The sequence below is a fragment of the Asterias amurensis genome, chromosome 4 (assembly GCF_032118995.1).
Source record: "Asterias amurensis chromosome 4, ASM3211899v1".
Classification (NCBI taxonomy): Eukaryota; Metazoa; Echinodermata; class Asteroidea; order Forcipulatida; family Asteriidae; genus Asterias; species Asterias amurensis.
The window spans coordinates 16443015-16463610 of NC_092651.1; the positions used below are offsets into that span (position 1 = coordinate 16443015).

General features: G+C 39.9%; 2 protein-coding genes across 4 annotated transcripts; both read left to right on the top strand.

Annotated features, from left to right (window-relative positions):
- The first annotated feature begins 20 nt into the window (after nucleotides 1–20).
- Nucleotides 21–6710, top strand: LOC139936125 (dynein axonemal assembly factor 6-like). 2 transcript variants are annotated; one of them, XM_071930857.1, is made up of 7 exons: nucleotides 21–147; nucleotides 578–699; nucleotides 1619–1691; nucleotides 2179–2281; nucleotides 3276–3372; nucleotides 4346–4431; nucleotides 5728–6710. In XM_071930857.1, the coding sequence occupies exons 1-7, from the start codon at nucleotides 135–137 to the stop codon at nucleotides 5852–5854; spliced, it is 621 nt and encodes a 206-aa protein (XP_071786958.1). In that variant the 5' UTR covers nucleotides 21–134; the 3' UTR covers nucleotides 5855–6710. The 2 variants fall into 2 exon arrangements, with proteins under 2 accessions (XP_071786958.1, XP_071786959.1); XM_071930858.1 differs by having other exon boundaries at nucleotides 59–147; nucleotides 592–699.
- Nucleotides 6711–13898: 7188 nt separating this feature from the next.
- LOC139935979 (uncharacterized) lies at nucleotides 13899–19805 on the top strand. 2 transcript variants are annotated; one of them, XM_071930648.1, is made up of 4 exons: nucleotides 13899–13945; nucleotides 15713–16569; nucleotides 16825–17433; nucleotides 19391–19805. In XM_071930648.1, exons 2-4 carry the CDS (start codon nucleotides 15981–15983, stop codon nucleotides 19801–19803), a joined length of 1611 nt encoding a protein of 536 aa, XP_071786749.1. In that variant the 5' UTR covers nucleotides 13899–13945; nucleotides 15713–15980; the 3' UTR covers nucleotides 19804–19805. The 2 variants fall into 2 exon arrangements, with proteins under 2 accessions (XP_071786749.1, XP_071786748.1); XM_071930647.1 differs by having other exon boundaries at nucleotides 13900–13945; nucleotides 15713–17433.
- The last annotated feature ends 791 nt before the right edge of the window (nucleotides 19806–20596 follow it).

The following is a 20596-nucleotide window of genomic DNA, read 5'->3' on the forward strand; positions in this document are numbered from 1 at the left end:
GAGCATGCATGGAGGACTGAGCTAGAGAGATCGAGAATGGGGGAGATGACACTGGAGGGCGCTGTTTAAGTGCTGCAAGTCCGATGAAATAGCGAACGCCGAAAATTCTGAAGGCTAAGTTCTCTCCCTTTTTTATGCATTTTCGGGGTAAGTTATTGTCACTGAGTGAACTGAAGAATATAAAATAACTGTTTTATGCTTTTTAAGAAAGTTTTATAAATACTTGATACGGGTTCTTATCCACGCATGTCATGTGGTTATCGGTGTAAACAATAAAATTTGTCAACAAAAAAAAAGTACAAGTTTAGCATTTACTTAGGCATTTAGTCATGTTGTTATTTGAAGTTGGTTGCCATGGCAAAACCCAACGTTGGTGCGATAATTAGAGCTGTTGTTTGGTCATATCATGGAGGAAAAAATATATTTCCCACGACCATGACACAAATTTGTCGGGATTGTCGTCTTCGTAGAAGAAAAGTTTCCCTGAAACCGGAGCTGTTTTGAATGCATGTTTTTTGTTTTTTAGACCGGATGATTTAAAATAATAACTACTTGTAGTTGTACCAATTAATTTTAGTTAACACTAAACAGGGCTGTGCTGTGCTGAACACACTTAGAATGGACTTCCCTGCTGTAAATATAGCAGCTCTCGCCGATTTACTCAAGCCTTCAGAAGAAGGAAGTGACGATGAAGACAAGGTATACACCAAAACTTCAGTTTTTTTAGTTTTTTATTTAAGTTTTATACCGAAAAAACAAATTTGATATTGACAAGATTTTGTCCACTCTCTGGAAACCCACATGGTGCACTGGCTCACATAGGAAAAGATGTTTCTCCCTCATGGGCCCTTTTCAAAATAATAATAATAACAAATTCTTATATAGCGCATTTCACAACAACCGTCTCAATGTGCTTTACTTCGGCTTTGGATCCGGCTTCAGGCTCCATTCTCTCGTCTGAGCACATTCGCAAAGCACGCGCAATTGTCAAAACAACCGCGGTGCCAAGCTAAATGTAGCCTGAGCTGAATCTGTAGCTGAAACCAAGGTTTCAAAAAGGGCCATAGACTTGCTGAAACAGGACACCCGGCTTGGCCAGTGCTGAGGAGCTACGGTAAATACTTGAACTTACTTGAACTTACTTGAATCCACCGAAGCCATCACACAACTGGGGAGGAGACGGTGGTTCTGGTTACTGGGGCAGACAGCTTAGATAAGCTTATGTAGAGCCCCCCGACGTTCTTTAGGAATTTATCCACATGTCCCTTGAAAATGTTCACACTTGAAGCTTCAATTGCCTTTCGAGGGAGAATGTTCCAGCAGTTGACCACTCTCTGGCTAAACCAGAACTTCCTGAGGTTAAGGTTGGATCTTGATTTGTACAGTTTAAGTTGGTGACCCCTGTGCTGCACGGTTGACAAATCAAAGAAGTGTTCAGGGTTCAAGCCCTCAAGCTAGGCCCCAATTTTGCATGCTAGGCTCCAATTTTGATATGCCTGAGCTTTAAGAAAAAACAGGTGTGTGCGTTTCATGTAAAATGTTAATCTTAGAGCCATTATTCTCATTGTGCTTCATTTAAATGGTCTTCCTCTCTTACGTCCTCTTCCTCAATTGATAGCCTGTAAGCGCAGCAGCAAGACTAGGCCCAGGAGCGATCGGACCGGCTGCTGGCGTCCAGGCTAAACAGAAAGGTAATTCACCTCTGCTTCTTCACAAAGACTTCACCAAATGTTGTTACATGCCTTGAATTTTGTTCAAGCAGCACAGCAATTTTCCTCTGGTAAAGGGGCACTTCTAAGACAGAGGAAAATTTAAAAGCGTATTGGAACTTTGCACTGAGCAAAACGCCAAAAGCACAGTGCACCACAGCAAGTGCTGTGGGTTCCGTGGGTTATTTCCAGGCCTAATCAACACCATACAAAGTTCTGAAAAATTTCTGCATGTTTAACCCTATAAAACATAGTTGCATGTCTGTGTGACAGAACTTTGCATTTTCTTCTGCTAGAATACAGAAAAACTCGAACAAAGATTTTTGTAGTTTCGCCACAAAACTTCCTTTTCACCAGTGGTGTAATTCTTGCCCTTTCTTTAATAGAGCTCTCCCGTAGTAACATTTGTTTTGCAAACATTTTTTTATTTAATTAAGATAAATTTTTCTTGTACATTTCTCCTTGGCAGAAGCAGAGACAAAGAAGAAACCGTCTAAGGATATTTGGGATGCAGATGAAGTTCCTGAGGGTTCTCAGTATGATGATGTGGACGACCCTAGACCACAGCCTGAGTAAGATGACATTGACTTTATTCTTAAAGCCATTGGACCCTTTTGGTAAACAGTGTTGTCCAAGGCCCACACTTTGTGTACCACAACTTCTATATCAAATAACAAACCTGTGAAAATTTAGGCTCAATCGGTCATCGGAGTCGGGAGAAAACAACGGAAAAACCCACCCTTGTTTCCGCACGTTTCGCCGTGTCATGACATGTGTTTAAAATAAATCCGTAATTCTCGTTGTAGAGAATCTATATTGTTTTGCTGTTTTCTCAAAAAATAAAGCATTTCCTGGAATAATATTTCAAGAGAAGTCTTTCACCATTGCCTTCTGTAAAACCTGTAAGTTATTTGTAAATCTGTGAACTTTTTTTTTTTTTCTGAACTGAAAGGGTCCAATGGCTTTAAGTATTGTTTGAAGCTTTGCATAGTTTAGATAAGTAGGAAGAAACTATAAATAAATAGTAAACTTGCGGGTACAACCACGTGTAAATCTCTTTTGTTGGAGCTCCTCTTGGCTCTGAAAAGAGCCGGTGATGTCTCAACATTTCAAACAGTATACTCGTCTTCAGGAGAATGCTGGACTACTGGTGGTGGTGGAGCTAAAGTATTTGGGCGGGAAGGCTTTGTGAGTTGGCTTCTAGCCCAATGTTAGTTTATTCTTATCGGCCCCTTGCATGATGCGCAGCGCACTCACATGCACCTGTCCTGTACCCCATGTAAGGTTAATCCCATGTGTGGTCTCAACGTTTCAATGTTTTTAACAGTATACTCTGCTTGGAGCACTGCAGCAGGAGCAGATAAGCAGAGAATGCTATTTTAAAAATTGAGACCACGAAATCCGAGACCACACTGGCTCTTTTCAGAGCTAACACTCCCACCAAAAGAGTTGTACTCACGGTTGTACCAACAAGATCAGAATTTCTTGTGAAAGATAATTTCTGATTTTTCAGATATATTAGTGATTATTTATGGTCTTTATAAAGTGTTGTCTTCTTTGATTTAGATATGATATCATCATGAAGCAAGCGGTCACGACGGAGGATATGTATTTACAGCTAGGCAACAAGACACCCAGCACAGTATGCTGTGAGGATATGGTGGTGAGTATGGGATGACAATCGAAACTCACATAACATACAATCCATTAAGCACCCTCAATGTGGGAGCAGTGTTGCACAAATCTACCCAAAATGAATTCCAGCATTTTTACAATAGTAGTAATAATACTTGGTTCTTATTAATAATAATAATAATAATAATAATATTCATATTTTATATAGCGCTTTCTACACCATGTCTCAAAGCGCTTCCAACACTATAACCCCTGATCACTGGGCCAATTCATTCCTTTAACTATCTCAGCTCCCTGGGGAGTATACAGCCTGTGCCGCCAAATATGTAGCGCACTAAGCTTAACCAACCATAAGAACCATCTCTGCCCTCACAGGTACCCATTTACCCCTGGGTGGAAAGAAGCAATTATAGTGAAGTGTCTTGCTCGGGGACACAAGTGTCACGACCAGGTTTCGAACCCACACTCTGCTGAACAGAAACACCAGAGCTTGAGTTCGGTGCTCTTATCTGCTCAGCCACGACACCCCATTAAGTACACATGTCTCCTAGTCTAGATCAAAGGACTTAACAACATTAGTTTCCCTGTTCACCTGGCACACTATAAGACCATTTCTCAAATTTCCCAACTTCATAAATGTCTTGAAATAAAATGAAATAAAATTAACTCCATGGGTAGCATACAACCCCCCAAGCTTGGTAAATTAGCGCTAAGGGGCAAATTCAACACAATAATCTCAGACCTCTCTCAAATGTGGGCATCCCACTCAACAGTCCTTTTCAGTTGTTCTCGGCAAGAAAAACTATAGAAATGTGGACACCGGTCCTTTTCCATTGTTTTCTGCTACGAGAACAAAATAAAAGGACCGGTGAGTGAGTTTTCTCAAAAGTCTCCTATTACAGAACAATAAATCTGAATAAATATTAATTTATTCATTTTTTACTCCTGTCCTCCAATTACTAAGCATAATCGGTGACTATTTCTGCTTTTGATTACAACAGATAAAGATCAACTTACCAGATACAAAGTTGGCCGACGTCGATTTGGATGTAACAGACAAGTTCTTGGACTGTAGGACACCTAAATAGTAAGTACACAAGAAAACATCCTTAGTCAGATTATCAACCCCTGGTAATGTGATCCACACAGCAACCCTGACCTACTTGCTGTGCGGAGGTTGTATAGTGGTCAGCTCCACTTGGCATGTGGACAGTCAAAGTTAACCTGGTGATGTCAAACCTAGACATGTTGTTTTCCTTCTCTTGAATGAAGAAAAATAGAGGAATCAAATCAATCAAATCAGTCACATTTGTTTCAATACAAACACAATATACAATACAAACAATAGGATTTTACAAGACTGAAAACTGAATGCTTATGGAAGCAGTGGAAAATCTTTGAATTCCATTACAAGGAAAGAAGGGATAAAATAAAGTAATATAGGAATAAAGTATGATTGGCTTAAAGACACTGGACACTATTGGTAATTGTCAAAGTCAAGTCTTCAACATATGCATACAATAACAAACCTGTGAAAATTTGAGCTCAATCGGTCATCGAAGTTGCGAGATAATAATGAACGAAAAAACACCCTTGTCACACGAAGTTGTGTGCCTTAGATGCTTGGTTTCGAGACCTCAAATTCTAAACTTGAGGTCTCGAAATCAAATTTGTGAAAAATTACTTCTTTCTCGAAAACTACTTCACTTCAGAGGGAGCCGTTTATCACAATGTTTTATACTATCAACAGCTCCCCATTAGTCGTTACCAAGTAAGGTTTTACACTAACTATTTTGAGTAATTACAAATAGTGTCCACTGCCTTTAAGTTTCTACTGAGATACAATTAATACTATTGCACAAAGACTTTTGCGATGGAGCCCTGTTTTTAGTACAAGGCAAATAATGACAGTAATTATTTGCAATGGATTTTCACAAAAGAGGTTTTGTTATTGGTATAGTCAAACCTTTCCGTAAACAGGAAGAGGTGACCGGGGGTTATTAGGTCAGGGGGAATGGTCCTATTCGTGTATATATACAGCAGCCCATCCCAGTTATCTGAATGAGGCACTGGGGCCACCAGCTGGAAACAAAGTTCTCCAGCTTGTGCTTATGACACCAATAGAGGGCTCCCTTCATAAATCTCATGCAGAGCTGTGTATTGAGAGAGTTGGGACATAGAGGAACCAGTTTTTTTTGGTCACGTGGTTGCTGGACGCCATTTTGTCTCCAAATGCAGCACAACCCAACGGGCAGACTAGTCTGGCACCCCGTGTTCGCCCATGCGTTTCTTGGGGAACAAAATGGTTTCTAGTTCGCAAATTGTCTTAACTCTCCCAATATACGGCTCTGATCTCATGCTACTCTGTTTTTGCCCATCATAGTAAACTTGGCCTTCACCTCCCGCACCCTGTCGATGGGAAGAATGGTAAAGCCCAGTGGATCTCAGACAAAGAGATGCTAGTTGTGACTTGCAAGATGGTGAGAGAGTATGACTTCCTTCACTCGTGACCAACCCAGAGATCTTATTGATTATCCTCGGCCACTTTGTGACAAGAATGGTACCTCTCTCATTGGATCAAATGACAAATACGACAATGCCCGAGACATCACTGCAGTAGGGTGCCATCTTGTAGATGTCAAAAGGAGGTCCTTATTGGCCCATTCTGTGCACCACATCTGTTTCCTCGTCGTTTGACCTCCAAGATGGCATTTGGATGACATCAATGCAAAAAGGTCAATCATAAACTATATTGTGTCCTGCAAGATTGTTCAATAGTGTGACCTCCCAACTGTGAGTGACTGGGTGCTGTTCAACATTTAACATGGATTGTTAAAATGCAATCGTTTGTATAACTGTGTGTTAGAAAAAAGGGGGGACATGTTTTCCAAGGTTTTTTTTTTGCCTTGGTGATTTTCGACGCGCTTGAACATCAGACGTGGCAACTGAGTCAAACTCACTATTTTAGGAGTCAAACGAGTAAGTGTGTCGACACTGTGTCACCTAGAAATCGTTCTACAATGTTAAACACAGGGATATTGACTCCCAAAATGGCACAACCAAGATTATTGTGTTGAAGATCTCAGCTAAATTTGGTCAATAGTTTTAAGGCCATCTTGTACCAAATAAGTTGCCTCACTGTTCATCACAGCATCTTATTTGGTTTTGCTCATTTTGAAAGTATTTTTAGTTTTTAATGTTTAATTCGGCATTGTATATATCAGAATTGTTGTGTTAATGAAAAGTAAAGTTAGGAGCCTATATATTAATAACAGATCATTCATTCCTCTCACTGAATCCGTCCATTTTGTGAATAGTTTCCAAATCAAGTTTTGTATGCAATAAAACCAGAAAATATTCTTAATATAAAAAAAGAGTGTCAAGTATACTTTTTGTTTACATAAGCTGTTTTTATATTTAATAATTTGTTTAGGGTTGTCAGTAATGCATAAAAATACTTAATTTTTGATAAAAGGGCCCTCATAATTTCTCTTGCAGCCTTGTTTGGTTAAATCAAGCAAGACATTTTCATGGGGGGGGCAAGTGGGGGAAAAGACAGTGTGGTATTTTTTATATATTTCAGCCAATGGAGGTCCATGACTCAACCATTCATTTGTGCCTTTTTCCGATCTCACATTTGGGGCGGCAGAGGGAGTAAGCAAGGGTTGAGTGGGGTCCTCTTGCCCCACCTGGCAACGCCTCTAGCGGCATGTTGGCTGCGATGATAACATTGTGCAATAAGGCTTCAGGCCGTAGGCTTCAGTTTTGAAAGGGCAAGGGCACCAAGGCATTTTCTCCTTGGTAAAGGTCACCCTATGAGGAAATTGTTAATTTCTACTGGAGCATTTCACGGGCACCAAGGCAATGACCAGGGGGCACTGAAGCAATCGCCTTCGTTGTCTTCTTAAGTATCAGGCCTGGGACTTTACATTGTTTTTGACTTAACCACAGCCAAAGTCATCGATTCAGACTCAATATTGCATAATTTTTTTTAAGGCAGTAAAACAAGCTGGCGAACCACTAGCCCTAGCGGCCTTACACTTTCGTATTATACCAGTCTGTATGTGTGTATAGCACAGAGGAAGTGTCCTATACATAGGGCTAGCTAACCACATACCTACAGAAAAATGTACACACCACTGTACTTTTAATCGGTCAAAAAACTGGGTCCATAAAAGATAAGACCAATCCCATCAGGTTCCTCCTTTTGTGGTTGTAAATGCTGCTATCATTCTTAATCAGGGTATATATTACCACTAAACACAAATACAAATACTGAGTTGAGTAAACAGTGCTGGTTAACTGTACACTGTTTGTGTTTATCAATAAGATTAATAGGGTTGTCATTATCTGGGGAGGAGGGTTGTAAAAGTTGGCTTGAGAGTACAGAGGGGGGTGAAAATGATTAAGCATCTCTCACCTGCGCCCATTTTCATAAAGCTGTTCAGCAGAGAATTCTGCTGAGCAAATGTCTTGGCTAAGCAGGAATTAACCAGGGTGGCAGCTGCAGCAATAGTAACTGATAATCTGGCTGGTTACCTAGCTAAGCAAAAGGTTTGTGTGCTTACATGCACTTTCTTGGCAAAGCAAGAATTTACCAGGGTGGCAGTTGCAGCAATAGTCACTGATAATCTGGCTGGTTACCTAGCTAAGCAAAAGGTTTGTTTGTGTGCTTGCATGCACTTTCTTGGCAAAGCAAGAATTTACCAGGGTGACAGTTGCAGCAATAGTCACCGATAATCTGGCTGGTTACCTATTTTTGCTAAGCAAAGGTTTGTTTTTGCTTGGCAAGTTTGTGTGTTAATAGGCACTTTCTTGGCTAATTTACCAGGGTGGCAGTTGCATCAAAAGTAACTGTATAGTATTCTGGCTGGTTTACCTATTTTTGCTAAGCAAAAGTTTGTTTGTGCTTGGCAAGTGTGTGTGCTAACAGGCACTTTCTTGGCTAAGCAATAATTTACCAGTGTGGCAGCTGTAGCAACAGTAACTATATAGTATTCTGTCTGGTTTACCTTTTTTTTGCTAAGCAAAAGTTTGTGTGAGCTTGGCAAGTTTGTGTGCTTACAGGCACTTTCTTGGCTAAGCAAGAATTTACCAGGTTGGCAGTTGCAGCAACAGTAACTGTATAGTATTCCTACCTATTTACCTATTTTTGCTAAGCAAAAGTTTGTTTGGACTTGGCAAGTTTGTGTGCTTATGGGCTTTATGAAATTTGGCCCTGCTTGAAACATGGAAGAAGGACAGCTGAAGGTGAAGCCTCTTAACAGTAAACAAAACCCGAATCGATATCTGGGGCTCTCTGTGTCAAACATTCAAACATTTGAATTGGATTAAATTATGCAAGTCACCAACAAATGAAATACTTTTGGGCAGAGTTTTGTAATCTAAGTGTTGATTTACAACTCATCGCTGCATTGCCTCCTAGGAATTTTCTCCATATCAGTTTTTGTTTTAAAAAATTGTATAAAAAGCTTGCCAGAGACAAAGCTTAAGCCATCCTTGGTGGGCTACAAGTAGAAAACCTGATGGAAATATCTTAGGGGAGGCAGGACCAAATAAATATTCCTCTTGAAACATTGTTGGATGGAAGGAAACATGAAACATGCATCAGGCAACGAGTTCCAAAAGATGCAGTTTGTGGAATAAAGATGTTGCATCTGTTTACATGCTTTTATTACATTATATTTGCAAAGCCCACTAGGTGAAAGGTTAGCAGGCACGATGTATATTCAAGGTCGGGTAGAGTACAATATAAAAGTATATGTTAAAGGCACCTGACACCTTTGGTAATTGTCAAAGACCAGTCTTCTCACTTGGTGTATACCGACATTATGCATAAAATATCAAACCTGTATAAATTTGAACTCAATTGGTCGTTGAAGTTGCGAGATAATAATGGAAGAAAAAACACCCTTGTCACCATTGTTGTGTGCTTTCAGATGCTTGATTTTGAGACAACAAAATCTAATTCTGAGGTTTCAAAATCAAATTCGTGGAAAATTACTTCTTTCTTGAAAACTATGTTACTTCAGGGAGAGCTGTTTCTCACAATGTTTTATACTATCAACAGCTCCCCATTGCTCGTTTACCAAGTAAGGTTTTATGCTAATCATTATTTTGAGTAATAACCAATGAGATGTTTTGAGACAGGGGTATGATTTCTCACTCAAATATAAAAAGACTTTAATTAGGCATCTGAAAGTACACAAATTTGTGTTTTTTCTTTCATTATTCTCTTGCAACTTCAATATTGGGTCCAAATTTTCACAGATTATGTTATTTGATGCATTATGTTGGGATACACCAAGTGAGAAGACTGGTCTCAAGTTGACAATTACCAAAGGTATCCAGTGCCTTGAACAGTGCACGCTGCAAAAAGGGTATAAAAGTGGGCACATACCAGATTTTATTCAGTTGTTACATTGCAATTCCAATTTGAGATTGAACATTATCAGAGAATTTTTTTACATTTTTGTTAATGTTGTAACTTCAACAACAATTTGTTATGATCATTATCATAAACAATAATCCAAAAAGGAAAAATGTGTTCCATTTATTTTGAATTACACCCTTGTTGCTAGACGAACAACCAATGCACTAATGCCATCCTCAGACAGAATGTTTTCACCATTTCTACTGAATTGCTTCGGTAAATATCTGAACAATATCTCCCCCATCCTAAAGGGCCCTTCAACGCGGTCTGCCTAACTATAGAGTCAATAGCTCTGTCTATTGATTACGTATTGGTCACCAAATTCAACATGGAGTCCAACATTGTTTAATGTTTCCTAGGATACCAATGCCGGTGGGTAATGAATGCGTGTCTATAATTGTTGACAATGAATGCCGACTACCGTATAAAGATCGGGTACAAAGTGCACCAGTTATTAATCTCATGTTGCCAATTTGTGGGTAATTTTTTTTTTCTGTCAGCTTTGGGCACTCAATTACTTTTTCTCTGTACCGATTTTCATCTTCGTTGAGCATTGATTAATACGAGTAATAAAAACCAACCAATTGTATAGAATGTTGGATTGTAAATCTGTTGGTGGATGATCAATTTATAAAAGTTTTGTGAAGTTATGATTAATGTGTTTCGGGGAGTTAGTAAAACACAGCTTCATAATGGCACTGGGACTTTGTTCAAATAATGAGTCATTATGATGAATGTAAAGCACCAATGTGAACTTTTTATAAAGGTCGTGAAATACATTTTCATGGTGATCAAAGAGCTCCTAACCGACATACAAAAGAACTTGATCGATGATATATGTAATTGTGACGATAAAAAGTACATGTCTACATGAAACTCTGACAAAACCCGCATTAATAATAATTAGGCCTACATCTCACATTGGTACATTACAGAAAATACCAGAAATTAAGACAGATAAATTGCTGATTCTGTTGTTAAGTCACATGAAGTCATCATGGGAAAGACCCCATGATCCTCACATAATCGGCAGCATACGTGTTGGCATACGTGTCTTCCAAGGCTTTAATTTTCAAAGAACAATTGGCCCGTCCTCACTTGATCTCATGCATAAAATAATAATAAACTGTGAACAATTGGGAAAGAAAACCTTAATGCATAAAAGTGTGCGCTTTCAGATGCATGCATGAGAAAGGCTTCATTTTCAAATTCAATTTTTGGGGAAGAAAATTTCTCTCTCAATGTGAAAGAGTGAAGAACCACTGTTTTGTCCACCATACCATTCTTGCAAAGAGCCATATGGCGGACAACTCTTTTAAGAGTGACAAACGGGTACTTCAACTCGATTTAGAGTGAATCGTTCCAATTTCACTCCGAAAGAGTGATACCGAGTGATTTTCACTCTCAAACGAGCGAAAATGCCACCACTCGGACAAGAGAGTGGAATTTTCTCTCTTTTGAGTACCAAGTCGTTTCTAATTTTATAAATATTACAAGCTCTCCAGGGGTGGATTTCACAAAGGTAGTCCTAACTTGGGACTAGTCCTAGGCAATGCTAAGAGATAGGACCAGTCCTAAGTTAGGATGAGTTACTGGTCCTAACTTAGGACTGGTCCTATCTCTTAGCATTGCCTAGGACTAGTCCTAAGTTAGGACTACCTTTGTGAAATCCACCCCAGTGCTCCTTAATACGAATATATTGTTGACCAATCAAAACAAAACACAAAGATAATCCTGAGCCCTTTTCACATGTACACTGTAGGCCTATACTCTATTTTCATACATGGGAATAATTGCCGACCCTTTTACACTTGGATCGCTTGGATTTTTTGTTTTTCAACTTCAAAAACCTTGTTGTTCGACACCTGATGACGTCATCATGACGTCAGTGTTCGAGTGATGTCTTCATATTGAGGTTCACTTGTCTAATTTGTTGAAGGTGCAATTCAGTTTCAATGTACAGTTATGTTTGAGAGAAGAGTTCATCCCTCCATGATAAGCGGTAAAACCCCGAAAAAGTTTAAACGGGCAGCCTGATGAACTCAGAACTTCATGAAATGAATGACACTTCGGTCCTGCTGGTGCTTCAAACTTTTTTGACAAGACTGTGGGAAAGACATGTAGAAGTTGTTTATTTTGTTTTAACTTATAGGTTTTTTTTTCTTGGTTTTTGTTTTCAACTTTGAAAATTTCCAGGGCCTCTTCCCCGGTCACACACCTTGCATGAAGAGTCTTGACGATCGTGCGACCTCAAGTGTGTGACGGGCTAAAAATAGACCCAACAAAAAAATCTGGACAAGAAAATCTCTTCAAATAAAAGTCACTAAATATTTAAAGAAGCCCTTGAGCACATCAGTCAAATGTTGTGATAGTGTGTGTGTGTGTAAACAGTAGCTTATAACATTTTGCCAAGCCGGTGTGGAATCTCCTGATAGGAATATCTTCACGGGAGGCGAGTGGGTTTTCGTTAATCCGTTACCTGGGACGCAGCCGTGTAACTCGTCACCCGACGGCAGTTGAATGGGGAAGGGAAAATGATTGTCATTTTGTATAATGGTATCTCCAAAATACAAAATTAGAAACTCGTCAAAACCTCAGCCGGTTTAAAGACCCTGGACACTATTGGTAATTGTCAAAGACCAGTCTGCTCACTTGGTGTATGCATAAAATAACAAACCTGTGAAAATTTGAATTAAATTGGTCGTCGAAGCTGCGCCAGATAATCATGAAAGAAAAACACCCTTGTAACACAAAGTTGTGTGCTTTCAGATGCTTGATTTCGAGACCTCAAATTCTAAATCATAGGTCTCAAAATCAAATTCGCGGAAAATTACCTCTTTCTCGAAAACTCCGTCACTTCAGAGGGAGCCGTTTCTCACAATGTTTTATACCATCAACCTCTCCCTAAGCTTTTACTCGCTTCCAAGTAAGGTTTTATGGTAATTTTTTTTTATAGTAATTACCAATAGTGTCCACTGCCTTTAAGTCAGCCATTCATTATAACAAATAATTATGACCGCTTTGCTCCCGTATAGTAATAACATCTTGCTTGTTACCATTGAGGTAGTTCTTGGGGAGCAATGTCATATCGGCATTTTCAAACAAAATTAGTTAACTCTGTTCAAAGTAGATGCTCTGCCGACATCAATAAAAGAATTATTCAAGTAAAGTAAAGTAAAGTCTGTCCCTGCCAACATACATTCCTCACCAGGTCGATGTAATACAGTTTTATTTGCATCAAACGACTGAGAATTGCTCAAGACTATTCCTAAGACTTTGCCCACAGGTTATTCTCTCGCGCTCTCTAGATGGCAATTAGTAGGCCTACTCCTGGGTGGAGAGAAGTAATTATGATATTGAGTTGAGGGAAGCAAGTGTGGTAACGTCCCTTGCTCAAGGAAACCAGTGTCGTGCGAACAAGCCAGGGGTCGAACTTCAGCCCCCTTCGGTAACTTTTAATCCGGCACCATTGACCGTTCGGCCTCGACGACCCAACTAAGAATAATGAAACCAACATAAAACGGCCGTCGAAACTGACCGTTATCATTGCTCGGCGTGATGGTCGCAGCACGACTGACCATAACTTACTAAACCACTACTTAACGTTCCAACTTCAGGCATGCAAAACCAAAATAGTGTTTTGTCTTATTTATAGCCACAAATTTCAAGGATTTTCCCCCAATTTCCGCCAAGGAAACAAAGTACAAGTTTCTTGGTGTAAGACGTTAACTTTCTTCAAGTGGTGGAGGAAATGTGCCATCCTCTTATCCCCCAGGCCACAACTGAAAGAGGGGCATTTCTGGCATCCTTACAAGTGAGCAACATAAAGAGAAGCGTCCGACGATAAGGCTTGGAAGACAAGAAGAACAACATCTTGGAGATTGTAAACACGGCCCATTACGGGATATCCACAAGGACCAATAGAGAATAAAGACCCAGTGTTCGTATGTGATAAAAACCACCAAGGAGAAAAGACCGAGATGTAACATTTTGAAGAGAGAGGAGCCAGAATGTAAAGACTTTTCCATGCATGAAGTAACACAGTCAGGTAGGATACCAGTACTGATGGTACACAGAGGTTTCTTTTACCAGCAACTACATGCCTTCACGTGATTTGTTCCGATGGGAGAGACATACTGGTGCGGCAGGGTTTTACTACAATAATATGGTAAGGATATTTTGCTTTCTTTGAATGTACCTCTTATTTTACAGATAAAAAAAAAGATTGCTCGTGATGTTAAGATCAAACTTATATTTTAAAATTGCTAATTGAAAACCTTGCTACAGACAAGTACCGTTGATATCAAATGTCTTTGGAAATCTTTCCACCGGAAAACTGACTTATTGCCCACGAGAATCCACAAATATTTTGGTTTTATTTTATTTCGAAGGAGCGGAACTTTAGGCCGTAGTCTATAAGAGTTTTGCTAATTTTTCATAACAAAAATCGAGAATAAAAGTAAGAAGAACATCGCGCTTGGAACTTTGTTGTTTATTATTTTGATAGCCGCAATCGAAATAATCGAACATGCACGAATCTAATAATAACAAAACATGAAAAGATGTTCCCCAGAGCACCATATTATTTTCACAGGTTGTTGTGTATTGCGTGTACGGTATCGAAACCAAGAAGACGTAGTTAAAACTTTTACCATGTTATTTTTAATTTACCGTGGACATGTTTCAGTAAAACACGTTTATTGAAAATGTCATGACCGAACGTGTATAATATTCTCAGAGCTGTGGGCTGTTAATGCATTCATTATGATCCTTTATTGAACATGGCACCAACACAATGACGTAATAAGATCTCGTAAACCATTTTTGACGCATGAACCAATGTCAGAAACTTGAAAGAAACCAGCTGGGTATTGCCATTTCTTTATCATACCGTGTCGTGATTTTGAACAGAAAAAGGGCTTAAGGAAACATTGCAGAATTTGTTTTAAAAAAAAACTCGTTTTGTTAAAATAAAACTATACACTGTTATGTCTAATGTTGGTGATGTAGAAAACATCCCATGAAGTATTTTTCTCTGAAATATCATATTTGGTGAGAAATTAATAAAACCAATTAATTTCCCGTTTTTGGTTTATATCGTTCAGTGAGCGGTTTACTCATTTTTTTTTTAACTCGATGTCATGCATAACGTGTCATCGGTTTTCACTGTTTTCTCGCGACCCATGGATGGCCGAATCTCAAACTTCTACAGGTTTGTCAGTCTATGTATAATGGTGGATTACATAAAGTGCTTACACTGCCAGCAACTGTTTCGTTAACAAAAAACAATTTTGTATGGTTCCTTTGCTTTCACTCCCGGATGCTGTCGGTCCGGGAGCCTCGACGATTTCACCAACAATACATTATTTTTCTCGTTGTGCAGTTTGAATATTCCCGTTCAATGCACTTTTCTATGTCGATTTACTGGTTCATCAATCTCAAATATATTCATTGTAAAATAAAGTCATGTTTTGCTCTTAACCGTATACAAACACTCAATTTAGCTCTAGAGTTCAGGGACGGGGGGAAAGCCCAAATTGAATCAATTGTTTGGTTGATTGGATCATGGATCTACCATTGTCGGTAGGTGGTTGGCGAGTTTAATTGGACTAGAAGGATTTCACAGATCTTGTTGTTGTTGTTGTTGTCAGAAGCTGCTTATAAAGAACCAGGACAAGCTTCTTAATTAATGGGCAATGACGTAGGCCTACTAAATATTTTAATGGGATTTGAGGCCTTGCACCATGCGTACTTGCCAGGTAAAGTTTGTTTTTACTGCCGCGGTATAGATTTTTTGGGAAATATATACATGTATATTACACAGAACTTGTTTCAAAACCGGATTGGTTTTTTTCTGACAGTCTTATCTTCCGAGAGCCTCATTTTAATGATCAGATGACTCGCATTAAACCTTTGTTCTGTTTTCGTTCTTTAGACCCAATGTTGAGCAATTCACGGACGGTGACGATTTAGGATCCGTAAAAGTGACGCATATAAAAGGCGGGCAATTCTACACTCTTCCCGGATACAGCATCGAAGAGTGTCTCCAACAACGTGTCAAATATCAAGCAATGACAATACCGCTGTGAGAAATATCAGATTGTGGTTTGTTCTTCGTGAAAGACAACTTAGTTTGTCTAGCCGTTGACCTTTCCCCCAACGTGTCTGTGTAAATTTGTATCTAAACCTTTCGGTTGCCAACCATGGATAACACGGCTACGTTGGTTACGGGCAACACCGAGCGGACGGTTAGTCTGAGTTTGTCTAGCGCCAAGGAGAGAGCAGCAGGAAAAGCCCTGATGGGGCTACGGAACCTCAAGCCGGATGACATTGGCATGCTGAGGTACACCCGTGCCTCAGAGCTCGAGACACAGGTGAAATGCAGCAACCACGCCCATGATATCAGTTCGAAGAAACAGGTGGATCTCTGGCACCGTGACCAGAGGATCGCCGTGGGGAAACTTGCCCGTGGACAGCAGAAGATGTTCCGGAACCTCATACGAGTTCAGAATGACAAGAGGCGCATACAGAGACAGGCACGTATACGAAAACAGAAAGAGGTACAGAACGAACTGAGGGAGAAGGCAGTGAGGGATAGAGAAGAGGCACAGAATAGGTTGAGGAATATGATCATGGCTGAAGCGATGCAGCAGGAGGAGGTACCGATGAAAGAGTCAATTCTCCCCGTCAAGTCACCTCGTCGACTTCCCGAGATAAATGAAAAGCCCGATATGGAGTTTGCCATGGCAAACGAAGATCTTCACAGTGAAAGTGGTGAACAAAATGAACGTGGTAAGTCGTCAAATCATTCCATGGCCGACGATAATTCACAAGTACTAAAAACAGAGAAGCAGATCCCATCGACTGTGACTCCATCATCATCATCATCATCATCAACTTCACCACACTTGCCATCACACAACCAACCCTCCACAACTCAAGTACCATCAACTATACAACAACGAGAAGAGTCACAGATATTGGAAGAGGTTTCAAAAGCCAACTTGCCTTTCATTCGTACTGACACTGAACGATCTTTTGTTCCAGACATGGGTCATCTTATCTCCAAACCTCATTTTTCTAGGGAGGCTAAAAACTCAAGTGGGAATCCCAAACTTTTAGACCTAAGAGCATCGCTCCGAGACAAAGGAGAACATGATCGTTTGGACGTGAATCCAAATAAAGTTTTGCCTGGTATAAGCAGTTCAACAAACAGACACTCATACCCTCATCCAGAAAGTGGAGAAACATTTGAAAGAAAAAAGTTTCATGATTCCGTGTTCGACGATGACGTCATGATGACGGGACGCTCAACCAAAGAGCCAAGAAAGGACACAAAAAAGCGACGCAAACCATCCACCGAACTTGGTGAACTCCGAGACGGGAAACACAAGTACCACATCGGGATCGCCAATCGCTCCTTCCGCGTACCGGTCTACCAAGCCCCGGTGGTGACCAGCGTGGTGCGGTATCAGCGAAACAGCGAGGGTAGTTTGGTACCGAGTGAGGTGGCCGTCAAGCCGGCTGCTGAGGAGTACAAGCTACCGTCTCGACGGGCTGAGTACATGGTGGAGAAGGCGCTGGAGTGGGAGAAGAGGAGGGAGGATGTGCGGCAGAGAAAACTTCAAAGTTTCATCGGCAGAATGAAGGAAATTGGTAAGATAGTAACAAAACTGGGGCTCTGTACTCATAACATATTAACAATTTTGCAATTTTGCATCTTCTAGCACGAAATTATGCAAATTATGCAAATGTCAAAATTGTTAAATATAAGTAAAAAGCCCCAGTTACTGGGTCTAGTAATACACTATTTTACGGCGACAAATCCAATTCCTATGTATTTTGGACAGGTGAGTTGTGTGGATTAAATTCCATCGGTAACATTTTCACAATGCAAGTTTTTTTAAAAGTATTATACAGGTTTGGTTATAGGATAAAAGTCATCATTGTTTACCTTTCGTCTTGAAGCTTACTGGTATGAAGTTAATGTTTTTTTCTGTGAAATAATTATGTCCCTCTGAAATAAAGTCACATTCAAGAATATACTGTATCTGAAACTTATACAGCCAAAACAGTTGATTTCAGGTGGTTGCAAACAAAATTAAGGACAATGTGTTTACATCATGTGCACAAGTTTGTGCATGTTTTTCACAAAGTTTCACACTGACGAAAATTTGGGCTAATCCGGTGTGTGCACACAACGGTTTAGCCCGAATTTCACAAGATTGTTATTTCATGTTTGATCCCCATGTTGATCGCCAAAACATGAACACTGTCTGAGACTATGTTTTTTTCAGATCTGAATCGTGTATAATAGGCGTATACCTTTAATATTTATTTATTATTCAACCTTAGGCAACGGCTACGCAATTAAGATTCTTTGAAATGTCAAATACCGTCTATAGTATAAGTTACAGCATATCCATTATGACAGTTTTTCTCAGCAGACGAAAATGATATGAACACCGTCTGGGATTTGACAAAAGCAAACTGTGACCTCGCACAACTTTTTTGTATCATGCCTAGAAAGGTCAGCCACAGGCGACTGATACTTGATGAGATCTCACTATCCTGTTTCAGATTCCAAATAAAGAGATTTCTTTGCGTCAAGCAAAATGTTTTCCATAACCACTTCTTCACAAAAGATTCAAATGTGTTATTTTTCCTGTCTGCTAACGAGGAGGTATTGTGCTGGCAATTCAGTGTTTCTTTGAGAGGGGCGTTGGAAGGAAGTTACTTCGAATCTCAGAAATAAAAGACATTGAAAACTTGACTGTTCGAAACGTCGAGACTTCACTTGTCCCTTCCAGTTCCACTCTCCTAAAGAGATTTTACTCATGGCTAGCTGTCACCAGTAGGCCTAACCCAATTTCTTGATTGCACCGCACGATCCGATATACACAACTAAACGCATCTCTACTCTCCTCACAATTTAACTCTCATGGTTGAAGTGACAATAGAGAACAATCATAATGTGAGACGACAGTGGCCCATTAACAGCAAACATCACAACCAATTAACTCATCAAGTATCCACACATTAATCAAACAATCCAAGCGCGATTGCTCGGTAATTAAAAACACTACGCTGGTATTTCACTAATTGGGTGGGAAGGCTGTAGGCAGTTTGATTACAGTGACGTAATATAATTTTCATCGAGTGGTGAAAAGTGTAACGCCGTAAAATGACGGATAGCTCCCCCATGTATAAATCTGTGCCCAATATTAACAGAAGTAAAGCATTTCGATGCTTATTGTTGCTTATTTATAAAGTCATAAAATCATGAGTAACTGTAAAATGAGATGCAGTGACTGTTCAGTCAGATTCACTGACTGAAATATACAACCGACTGTAGAGCTGCGCAGAAAACGATGCTTATCAATTCTCTGTTAAACACCAATTATCAGAACCCGGTATTGGACTGTTATGCTGCCTACAATGTTTTTCTTCTAGAAAGCACAGTTGGTTTTTGTGGTTTAGCTCTCACTTATTTTTGCTTTCACGCAAGTCAGCCCTCACGCGGTCCAAAGTACTGCGATTTTTGCAAAGAAATCCAACCAATATCACATTATTATTGGAGGGGAGTAAACATGATTTATTTTTTAAATTGCAGAACGAAAGGAGAAGCTCGAGTCTAGGTTAGCAGCCAGCCTCGATTCCACCAGACAAACAACTTCCTTCCACCACCATCGCCAATCCCACCTTCTTCCCAAAGACCGCTCCCCTCCCCCAATCACCAATCGCCGACCCACCATGGCCGGCGAGTCGCTGGAGGCCTACCACATCAAGGGTGATGTGAACGACCCAAAGAACTGCCGGTACTTGCGCCTGAGTGAGGAGGATGGGGTACCGGGTGGTAGTGAAGATCGCGGCAGAGGGAAGCTTGGGGAGGCTACTAAGAAGAGGGGTGGTAGAGGTAGCAGACGCCAGTCTAGCTGGGGACTAGTGGGTGTGCCACGAGGGTTCACTGTTGCTGAGAACACGCATGACACCCACATTGCTCATCACCATAATGTTATTACTTAATGTGATATTAGCCATTAGAATGTCTTTGCTTGCCACAAAATTACCTGTGCCCAATTTCATAAAGCTGTTATAAGCATGTACTCAAAATGTATACATTTTCTTTACTAAGGAAACAATTGATTGGGCGGCACCAGTTGCAAATACATGTAAACTTTAAGGATATTTCATAACCAGTTCATCTGTTAAAAAAAAACTGAGCTCAGCAAGTATTAATGACTATAGGCTTTATGAAATTGGGCCCTGTTTGGAAGAGATGGGCTTTGAATGAGTTTTTATGACAAGTCATGATTTTCTTTCCGTTTAAAGGAGACTTGATTGTGAAAAAGGGCTGAACTACATTGTGATTTTTCTGAGGGCTCCAATATCGGAAATCAGAATCACTGCTATATTTTACTAATTTCATTCTTATCATAGAATTCTGATACAATACTAATCATGCTGCACATTGTCATAATTATCTAAATCAGCATGTACAAATCAGATAGAGCTTTTATAATCTGCTTTGGGGTGGGGGGGGGGGCTGAAAAGCTATCCAGGGGAGCTGTTATGTATTTATATCACATTAATATCAGTACACCCTGGTGCTTGCTGTAAACCAATGCTATTAGGTGTTATTGTTATTATTGTTTTAATTTATTATTTCATTAAAAAAAATTCAATTTATTAGTCAACAAAAATCAGTTTACTCAGAGAAGAACACTTTCAAACCCAACATGCAGAAAACTTTTATCAGGAGAGTCTGTCATAGCGCCCTCTTTTGACTTAATCTCCTTTAGCCCATTCTGTGCACAGG

Coding starts and splice junctions, on each gene's coding strand:
- LOC139936125 (XM_071930857.1), top strand. Junction 700..1,618: donor GAAGTGACGATGAAGACAAG/GTATACACCAAA, acceptor CTCAATTGATAG/CCTGTAAGCGCAGCAGCAAG. Junction 2,282..3,275: donor GACCCTAGACCACAGCCTGA/GTAAGATGACAT, acceptor TCTTTGATTTAG/ATATGATATCATCATGAAGC.
- LOC139935979 (XM_071930647.1), top strand. CDS start 15,981: ATGGATAACACGGCTACGTTGGTTACGGGCAACACCGAGCGGACGGTT. Junction 17,434..19,390: donor CGGCAGAATGAAGGAAATTG/GTAAGATAGTAA, acceptor TTTAAATTGCAG/AACGAAAGGAGAAGCTCGAG.